This window comes from Phalacrocorax carbo, chromosome 4 (genome assembly GCF_963921805.1).
Source record: "Phalacrocorax carbo chromosome 4, bPhaCar2.1, whole genome shotgun sequence".
NCBI lineage: Eukaryota > Metazoa > Chordata > Aves > Suliformes > Phalacrocoracidae > Phalacrocorax > Phalacrocorax carbo.
Window position 1 is genome coordinate 26,219,991 of NC_087516.1, and position 12,510 is coordinate 26,232,500.

At 39.6% G+C, this 12,510-nt stretch overlaps 1 protein-coding gene across 4 annotated transcripts in view; it reads right to left on the reverse strand.

The window, feature by feature from the left end:
* Window positions 1-12,510, reverse strand: part of SMIM14 (small integral membrane protein 14) — a 42,391-nt gene that overhangs the window by 17,152 nt on the left and 12,729 nt on the right. For all 4 annotated transcript variants that reach the window (XM_064449310.1, XM_064449311.1, XM_064449313.1 and 1 more), the window contains exon 2: window positions 9,791-9,901. In XM_064449310.1, coding sequence (XP_064305380.1) covers window positions 9,791-9,865 — 75 coding nt within the window. In that variant the 5' untranslated portion in view covers window positions 9,866-9,901. The remainder of the gene's footprint in view (window positions 1-9,790; window positions 9,902-12,510) is intronic.

Sequence of the window (12,510 nt, forward strand, 5' to 3'; positions counted from 1 at the left end):
AGGGATAATTAAAATAATTGCCTTTTCGAGTAACTTTTGAGACAGCTCAAAGCAGAAGTAGGTCCTCAGAAAAGACATGAATGAAAAATTAGCAAGTTCATGAGCCAGGTCAGGAAGAGACCTCCATACAAAAAATTGTGATGGAAGAAACCCTAGAGAAATGTGTGAAAGAAACAGATAAATTAGGTACAAACATAAGAGAGCAGAAACAGATAATGGTGACAATGAAAAGGACAGATAAGTAGGAAAGCAAGGACAAATAACTAACTTGATATGGTCATTTATCACATGAATAAAAGTAAATTTAAAATGGAATCATAAAGTCTGTTAATAGAAAATTTTATGCGATTACAAGGGCAAAATATAATCCCTTGTGAAAATAACTTTTTTTGCCATTAAGACCAGTTGTAAGCTCTGCTTTTTCTCTCCAATGATGCCAGAAGATGACAAGACCATGGCATACTCCCGACTGCAATCTCATGCTTCTGGGTAATGAAATCACTGTTTAAGCTTTGTGGGCAGCTGCATCTGTTCTGTCCAAAGTATATAAACGATCTAGTAAACAACATGATAAATAAATTGCTGTGGTAGTATAGGCCAGTCCTGAATAGAAGCCAGGTTGCAAATTGAATCGTAGCATTATCCGTAGAGTTCAGATTTAAAGATACAAAAAATGACACCTACATGAATAACTCTGCTACAAGCTGGCCAAGAAAATTAAGAGAGAAACAAGGGGAAAAGAAGGGCATACTTGTGGAATTAAATTGTCTCTTAAACTACATTAGCTTCTCTTAGAGGAACAAACAAGGAAAAAGTGAACACTGCCTCCCACACCCCTACATTTTCTCAATATGCAGAATTAAAATAAAATACATGATAGTTCATACAAGGACAGACTAACAGTCTGTGATAAAAATATGGAGTTTGGTCCTGTGAGGTGACAAGTAATTTTCTCTCCCATGGCAAATGAGAGAGAAGGATGGTTGGTACCTTTCAAAATAATATTCCTAGATTACAGATCAACTCTTACGACCCAGAACCATCAGCCAGTTATGACAGGGGGAGAACGTTATTAACTTTCATACTGAAAGACATGAAATTTTGGACAAAGATGCAGCAGAGGGACCACTGTGCAAACAGGAGCTCTGATTCAGACAAGAACTCATTCTTCCCTTTATTTTCTCACTTCTCCTGGGATTGCTGTTTCACCTCAGCATCATATAGATCCTCCTTTTCCACACTTCCCTCATTTTCCTACAATTGCATGACATTTATTGGCACTTCATTTTGATTTTGCTGGCCTTGAGGACCTGGTGTATCACTGGCATCCTACTTTTAGTGAATGCAAAGCAGAATGAATTAGCAGAACAGGGAGAGTCAGGGAAAAGAAAATGAAGCAGTGTGATAATCAGGATCATTACAAGGAGCTCACAGCACCTCTGCTGAGAAATACTAGACAACAAATGGATGAGATAGGATATTACACAGTATTACTACAGAGGCATCTGAAAACATTCATGAACATACACGGATGTCCCAAGAGGGCATTAGCAAACTTGTATCTAAAATACAAAACCAGAAACAGTTGAGTATCTTCTGCAAAATTATGCATATTAGCAAATGAAAAGGGTACTCCCACGTAGACAGCCTTGAGGAAAAGGCTTAGAACTAGGCGTTCCAACAGATAAGTACAGTTTTCTCTAAGTGTTGATTACATCCACATGTGGCCTGAGAGAAAAAAGCACAATCTTCTCCTTTTTCCTCAAATGAGATGGCTACAACACAGCTCTGATCATCACTCATAGCTCAGCCATTCATAAGACAGGTTATAGCTATTAATTACTTCTGGAATATCAAGCTGACAGAATCTTCAGTGCATAATTTTCTACACTGCTTGCAATACTGTCATACTATGCATGCTTTGATGTGGTCATGATACATGACTGAGATTTTTTAACATTTTTGTTGTTGTTTGGGTTTTTTTTATATATATATAAATACTGGTTAATAAGCAGCAGCTACCAGCATACTACAAAGCTCGGGAATGGGAAATGCAAAGAATGACAGGCACCTTCAACTTTTAGTTAAGTCCTGATACCTAACCCCTTATAGGAAAAAATGGTCTCCATGGGACAGAGACCCAAGTGGCCATTATTTTTAATGACTTTTTTTTTTTTTTTTAAATCCACTTACCTGTCTAGAAAATAGTCTCAATTTAAACTGATTGATTTTGAACTAGTTGATTAAACTGATTGACTTTGAACTAGCTTGAAAAGCATTAGCAGTGCATGAATTCTGCAGTACAGTTTTGGGGCCTTAACCTGTGGGACACCAGCACCTTGAGCACCCAGTGAAGGCAGGGAAATGGAAGTCAGTGGAGCAAGAGCACTCAGAAGCAGGCTCGCACCCTGCCACTCCAGCCTTGTATTTCATTCTTTTGGCCCAGTGCTTTGGAAGGTGCATCAAATGCTTTCCCCTGAATCTCAGAAGGATGATAGCTTCTTTGTCCTAATGAGCAACCTACGGTTCAGCTGTTGGGAAACGTCCTTTTTGAACAGGTTGAATGCCAAGAAATTGGGAATTGAAGGCACAGGTCTGAAAAAAATAAAAAGGCAAGTGGGAGCAAAACGTAATTTCCTGCTCTTGGGGTGGTTGGCTAAGAAGGGCTATAGATTAGAAGCAGTAACAACTGCTATTAAAAAAAATTAGAAGGGAAAGGCCATGCAACATGTGTAAAAAGGCTCCAGGGCAACCTCCATACTTAGGAGGTCACTTTAAATTATTACAAATGTATTTGTTATAGTTCTGCTGTGCTTTGAGTAGAAGGCCACGTCAGTAGGGTAACTCACTTTTGCTGGTTGCCTGAGGGACTATTTAAGACAGGCTTAGCTGTGCTGACATCTTGAGAGCTCTTCAACCATTTGCAGCACACAACGCAGATCTATTTTAGTCATCTGTGTTTATCCTGTGCTGTTTGCACAAGGTCTCCCTCAGCCAAGATTCATGGCTATGCTGGATACTGTTTCAGCCTATGCCAGTTTATAACAGTAAGACTCTAAAAGGACGTGGCCAAGAGAATTATGTGGAAACTTGGTTGAGAAAAGTGTGTTTGAACCAACTGAGTTGAAATAGTTTAAGGATTTGCAACTTTTGCTATAAAAATCTAGTGACACCTCAAAATACAAGAGATTAAAATACAGAATGATCGGCTTTGTATCCCCCAGAGTTTTTGAGACATTCAAGCCTTCTGGTATAGCAACATAACTAGACATGGGCCATTACTTTGCAATTAGCTACAGAAGAACAAAACACAAGGTTGTAATTCCCACAGAGGTCTGTAAGGCCATCAAATCTCTACAGTAGAACTGCTGGCAGTTCATCAAAATGGGTCCTTTTGCATTACAGAGTTAGAAATGCTTTGGGTGAAAGAACATATTGCTCATTTTCATAGAAACTAGTATCAGAGAATTCTTCTGTAAAGCAAATAATACTGTATTAGAAGGGAAAAAAAAAGGACTTCTACATCGTACAAAGTTATGTGTGTTGCTGGCTTGCTTTGACATTTCTGGGCACTCTAAGTAGTCACACACAGGTCTCAGGCTTCATGGAAGATGCTGTCTGTATAGTTATCCACCACTACCACATACACTGTGTTTTCAGTCTAGTTTTCAGACTTGAACTGAGCCTTGCTCTAAGATACTCTAAGGACCAGCCATGCTTACTCAAAGAGCATCAAAGTCTGGAGAAGTAACAGTGCAATCAGATTTTTATTTTACCAGAGATGCAAAAAACAAGGGAAATAAAAAGGTTTAAATACAAAATCATTCCTATATGGAGATTTGCTATCTTCTGCCACAGCTAAGACAGAACCACTTCCTCTGGATACCATAGCATGTCCTTCGCTGTGACTCTTTCAAACAACTGGCCCTTGTCTGACAGAGTCCCCCCTATTAAAGTACTTGATATTGTTTGTTGTTCTTCACTCTTGAACTTTGGCTCTTCTTCTCAAAACAAGTTTTGCAGATGGAGGAGACTGAACTGGAGATAAGATCATACAAGCTAACAGACCTGTCATTGTCTTTTGACAACTCTTTTGTATCTGCAGAGGATGGAAAGTCTTGTGATGTTTTTCTTCTATGCTTCCTCCCTCTTATGGCCCAACTATCTTCTGTACCCATAGAGTAAACAGTGAGCCCAAAATACAATAGTCAAATTGTTACACAGCACCACCAAATCATAACAGATGTGTCCATGGGTATTACATACTAGAAATGACATTTATGAAGTCACAGCCAAAGAATTCAGATTTCTATTGTTTCCTACAAATATTTTGAAAGAATAGTATTTGCATATTATTTACAGTGGCCATACTACAGAAGCTTACCATGTGCGAAATTATCGTATTTTGACACCAAGGAGACCCCTGAAAAATCCACTTCAGGAAAATTACAGAATATTCAGCATAAGAGAATTCAATGCCACTGAAGAGTGTGTGTGTGTGTGTATATATATATATATATAAAAGAACAGTGGGTGTCAACAGTATCTCACAGTTAACTTAATAACCAGCAAAAAATCTTTTTAAAGTATTATGCGCATTAGAGATGTACAATCCACTGTCTATAAAATCTTCATGGTATTATGAATTAAGAAGAAAAAACTCAACAAAACAAACCCCTGCTTAATCAAGCAAAATGAAAGACAGTAAAATAATCAAACCACATAGCTTAGTAAGAGTTAGGCTTTCTAAAAACAAACAAGTTTCTTGTTTGCAATTTTCTGTGATGTTTCTAATAGCAGAGAGGAAGAAGAGTTGAAATGACAATAGCTTTTTTCATTGTATAAGCATTAATTGCAATCACAAGATGAAGTGAGGTCTGCATTTCAAGTAGAGATTTAAACTATATGCTATATATAAAAAATATAATGTACTCATCCACAAATTGTACTTTAAACACCAAATACATATTCTAAGAATTTCGAAGTAAACACACCAATTAAATTAGAAATTAAATTTAACACTTTGGGAATTAAAACAAGAACTTCAGGTTGTACTCAAACTTTTTTACCTCCTTCTGCCCTTGGCATAGCAGCGTCACTCAAATTTCCCATACAGTTAACTCTTAACAGAAATCTGTCTGTTTGAGTACATGTTTTTAACTCTCCATGTATTCAGTTATGACTGTTACATCATGCCTTCTTCATTAGCAGAAACCTTAATTCTTATCAGCGTTTTTTTATATAGGTATAAACAAATTAGTCTGTAAAAATTAGTTAACTTTAACGCAAATGCAAATTATTAAAGTCTACATCAGTGACAGGTTTTTTGCACAATGTCATTACTGGACTGAAGAATCCTAAAGTATATTTCCACACCTGGACATCTCTTATAATTACATAGTTATTCTGTTAAATTTTATCTTAACTCTGAATTTCCGGATTTACAATGCTCAGTCAGGAGATAATTACAACCACCCTGTTACACAACTTGCTCCAAAATCTTGACAAGTACTCCCAGCTATAACACCACTCAAATGTACTCTGGAGTGTTTTATACCTATCTAGGTTAAAAAGAATCACCAATTCAGTAGGTATAGGGAACCATTCTGGGTATATAGCATGTTTGGATATTTTTTTCCTCCTACAGGCTGAACAACTACAGATTGCCTATCTTTCTTGTATCACAGTGGTTTTGGAGTAACAGTTTTGAGGATCCAGCTTTTAGACATAGTAGGCACCCCATCTCCCTTGAGATTTGTGTGGTTCAGCAACTTTGAGAACCGATGTCCAAGGGTTCCTTTTAAAACAAATAGTAAAATTCCTGTTTGCTTATGTTGTGTAAGATTGAGTGACAAAACAGCAGCTTAGAAAGCAAACTCTTACTGAAGTCTAAAAGCTACAGATGCAATAATAAAAGTCTAGCAAGCCTCCTGCTAAAATCATGCAACAGGTTACTTGAGGATAGTCTCGCTGCTGACTGAGACTTTTGACACTTTGCCTTTCTAGATTCTGCTGAATCTAGTGATTTGCTCTTATAAATATTTAGGAGCATCTGTTTTGCCTTTTAGCACAGATGAAATCTGGTGTTTCCCCTTACTCCTCACAGTTTCAAGTACTAATTAGTATGACCTTTTTGGAAGCTGGACACTGAGCAACTACATGGGAACACCGTCAGACTGGTCTTGGTGACTGCCCAAGAGGGCGCACCTATGATGTGCTCTGTTTACATTCACAACGCAGAACTAAAGTACCTCCAGATGATCCGTCTGCACCCACCTTACACTGCATGGAGCAGTCCAGGAACAAAATCTCACAGACCTTTGTGACACTTCCGATTTTGGACACAACTTAGAACTAGAATCCTCTAGCCACAATGTAAAGAGAACTGGCTGGCTGGCGCCATTGCCTGTCAGTATCTTCTAGCAAAAAAGGAAAAGATAAAAAAATGCTGAATGGGGGTTGAAAGCCTGAACCATACTGGTTCAGATTTGCATCTGACAAGTGTCAGAGGAAGGAGCAGCCAACACACATCCTCCTTTCTCCAACCCAACTTCCTGAAGCTTGTTCCTGGGGGTTCCTTTCTCGCCACCATAGCATGTGTCTGGAATCAACACAACTGTGGGATATGGCACAAACATCATGTTGAGCACAAGAAGAAAATCCTTCTTGGGAAGGAACACATGTATGAGCATCCACATGGGAATAGCAGGGAGAGCTCAGAATATTTTGAAGTCATGCCTCTACCTGGAAAGCATGAGCTAGGATGGCTGGGCCCTGATGTAAAGGCTCCACAGAAGAGACAACTGTTCTCCACAGAAGCCTCAACTTTCTATGCTCTTGTGCCAACAGCATTGACCTTTAAACAGTGTGTAAGTAGACTTGAAGGATGCGATTACACCCCTGTACTCAGCACTTTAAACCCATATCTGGAATACTGCATCCAGTCTCAGGCTCCCCTACACAAGACATGTTTACAGACTGAAGTGAATTCAGCAGAGGGTCACCGGGGTGAAGCACTTGCCCTGTAAGGAGAGGCTGAAGGAGCTGGTTTGTTCAGCCCAGAGAAGGAGGTTACTGAGAGGACAGAGACAGGCTCTTCACAGCGCTGTACGGCAGAGGGTACAATACATTCAACTGAAACTGTGGATGGAGAAAATTCTCTACCACAAGGACTGTCAAATATTGGAACTCGTTGCCCCAGGAGGCTGCAGAATTGCTTCCTTAAAGGTTTTCAAGACTTGGTTTGAATAAAAGCCCTGAATGACCTAGGCTGAATACACTGTCAACCCTGCTTCGAGCACAAGGTCAGCCTAGATGGCCTCCTGAAGTCCCTTCCACCCTGAATAATTCTGATAACACCAGCAAACAGGCACACAACCCTTGCACTTCTTGCACCTCCATTCCCCGAACAAGCCTGTTGCCTGTTCAGCAATAAGGTCAGTCAACCTCCAATGACTTGTGAGACTCAAGAGAGCACTGGCTGTACCACACTTGGAAACTACCGAAGGGAAATGACATCAGGCCCATAAAGCACATGGAATTGGCTGAGCAGACATGGTCTGTTTATCTGGTGTCATTTTGGACTTCAGTGCAGCTGGCCACTACACGGATCTGGGCTGTCTGGCAACTCCAGCTTTAATGCTTAGCCCAAGGATCTGGTGGCCTGTGAGATGTCAAGTGCTGGTCATTTCCTCTTGTCCTTGTGGGGGATCATTTTGCCTTCTGCTGCAGCCACTGATGTTGCCCTCCCACTGAGAGAGCTGGTCTGCGGTCTTTGGGCTCCCAGTATGGACTGTGTGTTTTTGAGGAGGCATTCGGTGTGCACAGGCCCAGGGGCATGATGTGAGAACATGATGGCACAGGTTCTACACTGCTACGTTATGGACATGCATGGTGAACTCTGCTCACTCCGAGCAGTATGATTCTGGGAAACAGGGTCAGCCGAGCTCCCTGAGAGCACACACAGATAGAGCATCTGCCAGGCTTTAGGTTCTTCCCCGGCACACCAGGCAAGATAGTGTAACAATGCACTCCAAGATCAAGAAAGTGTGGACACTCAGATTTTATGCTCAGGGTTGTCATGGTTCAGCCACAGTTGGCAACTAAACACCACGCAGCCGCTCGCTCACTCCCCCCACCCCTCTGGGATGGGGGAGAGAATTGGAAGAGCAAAAGCAAAAAAAAAACCTTGTGGATTGAGGTAAGAACAGTTTAATAATTAAAATTAAAAAATGATAGTAATAATAATGATAACAACAATAATGATAATATAATAAAAAAGGAAAGGGAAAAAATGAAAACCACAAGCGATACAACCACTCACCTCCCGCCGACTGACGCTGCCCGTCCCCGAGCCGCGATTGCTGCCTCCCTCCCCTGGCCAGCTCCTCCCAGTTCACATACTGGGCATGACATTACATGATATGGAATATCCCTTTGGCCAGTTTGAATCTGCTCTCTTAGCTGTTCCCCCTCCCCTCCTGTCTTTTTGTGCACCTGGCCGAGCATGGGAAGCTAGAAGAGTCCTTGACTAGTGTAAGCACTGCTCAGCAACAACTAAAACATCGGTGTGTTATCAACATTGCTTTCATACTATGTCCAAAGCACAGCACTAGGCCAGCTGCAGTGAAGAAAATTAACCCTATCCCAGCTAAAACCATGACAAGGGTGAAGCAGTGCTATATGAGTGCAACCCACCCATTTGCAACAAGCAGCTATATATACTTCTTGCAAAGTCCTGTTTAAAACAACTTTGCTCTTTTGTGGATGTATGCACGTGGAAGTGGTTTTATTTTAAGGGCGAGCACACAAATTTATTCCTGATTCCCAGACATACATTCTTTGGGGACTCACACAATAGCCCTAATCACAGGCTAGTGTATGCCATATTTTCCTGATAATCTTCCTAAAATACTAAAAAGAAACCTCTTGAAGAAGGGCCAGATCCTAGAGAGGATGCTCTTCACACCTAGTGCCTTGAGCAGTTGATGTAGTCAGTAACTTAAAAGGACATTAATTTAGGCCCTAAGGAAGAAAATGGGATAAAAACAAATTTATGAAAATCAACAAGGGGAAGCACATAAAATTAAGCTGATCTAAAATGTCATCTTAAAAAAGAGTTGAACCAAATTAGGGCTATAATCAAGTTCACCTAATTGCTCACAGTTCACAATTGTTAGTGTTACTTTGAAAAAGATATACTTTTACCTAGAAAAAATATTTAGCACTTTGTTGTAGGTTTTTCTTCAATGGACATTGAATTAAGTTCCATATGGAAGCAAAGAATCACTGCTATTTTACAGGTCACAGTTACAGCAGTGTAAAATAACTTGCTTGAAGTTGCTCAACCATATCAATGACCTAGCAAGATACAACTCAGGACTCAAAATCACTGGATTCTCAACTTCAGAATTTTTTAAAGGTTAGTTTTAAAAATTTGGACATTGTTATCTTGCCATATGAGTACATGGAACTTCTTATGTGTGGTATCACCTTGAACTCAAGGAGTCTGCAGCATAGTTTCTTTGTTTTTATGCAGACTAAAAAAGGGTTATAGAGAAACATTTCAATAGAAACAATGTCAATGCTGTAAAAGGCAGCCCTGGGAAATAAACAGAAAGCTATCATTTGTATTAACTAATCAAAAGCTCATCAGAAAGTCAGATACACAGATTCTAACTGTACACACAACTGAATAAGCAGAATCAAAAGCATCAGTAACTGCAAGTCTGCAAGAGCTGAAGTAATGTCTGAATAACCACCCTTCCAAATATCCTCATGTTATCCTTACCAGATTAATCAGTCTTCTCATTGCATGTTCATGCGAGCAAATGCATTCACAAGGATCAAATCCACCTTCTGCCATGGTTCTCTGGATAAACTTGAACTTGTCTGGGAACACCTAAGAAGAATAAGAATAAATGGACAATGAACTCTTTTTCAACTGACCTCATTTTCCAGAGACTCACACATCAAGTTTCAGCTCATTTAATGCCAGGGTGAAAAAGCAAAACAAAGCAGGGTAATCCTATTATTCCTTTGGCAGCATGAATGAAGAAGTCTGGTATGTGCAGTTACATTTTGATGTTGCTGAAAGCAGTGTCTCACCCAGGCTTCCTTAGAGAGCCAAATAATTTTTTTGCAAGAATTTGTGTCTCTCCCCTGAGGTTTTTTTCACATACTGCTATAAAACACATCCTAACAAACAAGAAGCAGAAAGACTAAATTCTGGTCTCTCATCTGCACAGTGGGACTCTTAAGTGTATGAATACAATTTGAGGAGTCAGGGGAACTTGTACTCCTAAACCCCTAACGAACTGCTGGCATTCTCCCTCTGGATCAATGTACAGGAAAACATTTTCAAACCTGGTAACTTCTTTGCTAAAGGAGGAAATAATCATCCTTATTGCATAACATAAGCAAGCAGCAGGGGTGCAAAAGTGGGTGTCCTTGGAAACACTAAAAATGGAGCTACACACACTAATTTTAGATCAAAGTAGTAGATCATTCACTAAGCAATACAGAAAGCTCGAAGAAGCTGTGATGGACATGGTGGGGAATCAATTCTAGGTTATTCACCTGCTAAAACCACTTACACCAGACATGTCAAGCATATACAAGCTTTTTACCAATAGCTTTCTCAGTTACTTGATTGATGGTCAAAATGGGTAGCAGATTGTAAGGCATTTCTACCCTTGTGATCAAATCAGGGATTGAGTCCTCTCGAATGAGGACTCTTACAATGGATTAGATCATTTCTGTGTAATGATACTTTCAAAATATTTCTGTTAACTTGGCATCACTAAAGCTAGACTCAGATTGTGTTTGTGTTGCACACACTGGGGCCCTAATGTGAGATAACTGGCAAATTTAATAAATGCAGCAGCATAGAGAAGATACATCCTCTCAATTTCCTAGTACAAGTAGTTTGTGAAGGTGCCAGCCATTTGATAAGGGTGTGCTGAATCATCAGATGTGCTCTGCAGCCATCACCTATAAAAATTTACAGCCTTGATCACACATAAGCATTTTAATATTTTAACCTCACTAGGAGAGAGAGAAATAGCTCATACGGCTATAAGATATCTTCATTCAACAGAATGTATCACCATGATAGTTCTTCCCTCTTGGGGGAAGAAAGAGATGGAAAAAAGAAAATGTATTTCAGAAGTCCTTCCTCTGTCAATGCCTACCACTCTTCTATATTATCCTCTGTGAGGTTGGAGAGAGCCAGATAGTAAAAGAAGGTAAGAGATAACTGTATCTTCATTACGGAGTCTGAACATCACTGCCCTTATCTGCTAGGGTCTCCACTTTTTAAAAAGAACACTGAAAACGAGCAAAAAAAATTTCAAGGGATGGAGGAAAGGCTTTTTGCCTAGACACTAACAAAGTAATCTGGCAATGTACTGAGAAGACAACTGAGAGGTGACTTCATTACGTAGCATGAAAGTACCTTTGCACAGGAGAATAACCTTCAGCGAAGAGGTGATCAAGAACCAGTGACTGGAAGCTGTAATCAACCAAATTCAAAAGACAAGCAAGACAAATTTTTACCATGACCGGTTACCAGAGTAACTGACCAGTGCAACAAACTGCCAAAGAAGGGGTGGGTTTCCCATCTCTCAATGCATTCAGATGTGCTTCAGCCAAATACAGGTTATTGAGTAAAGTACAGAAGCACCCACATTTAGATATAATATTCTCCAATATACAGGAGATCACAGCAGATGATCTAATGATTCTTTTTGAGAGTTAATTACAAAGCTATTACACTAACCTTTATGAAGTTATCTCAGAACCACATGACAGCAATAGAAGAAATTCTTTGATTGCACAAGCTCCCTGGATGAGATGCCGCATCAACCAGAATAGCCTTTCTAAAACTATTTTAGCATGAGGAACAGGTAAAAGCACTGATTGCTAAATAGCACAAAATGGTTTCTCTGGACCAAATGCTGACATCCAAAAGAAGGTATTTGAACCAGTAAAGTTGCAAAACAATATTTAATTGTAATTGGAAAGAATCTAGGTGTCAGTAACACATAGTAATGTCGCAGCAATTAATCGAGGAGTGTTAATCTATATATAACTACAAGAAATCCAAACATCAGACAAGAGCCATCAACAATGAAACCAGGCTAACATTCTTTGTAGAGCATACAACTGAAAAATAGTAGACAATAAATGGGGAAAATTAATTTATCATATAATGTCATAAATTTAAGTGGAGGTGCGCTACAAGGAATTTACCCCAAGGCATCTGAATTGTACATGACAAATTACCTCAATGAGCTCAAATAAAGCAGAACATGTCACCAAGTAAAATGCCATCCAAGCTTTCAACAAAAGATCCCTTACAAGCTTTCTCACCTCCACATGATGCGGAAAGGAATCATCCTTTATTTTTCCTTCCTCCAAGCCTATAACAAGCTCTTTGATTGGCAAAATAGATGGATCATTTCTGGTCCTTTAGGAACAGCACTATGTTTTCCCCTGATAAAGATGCTA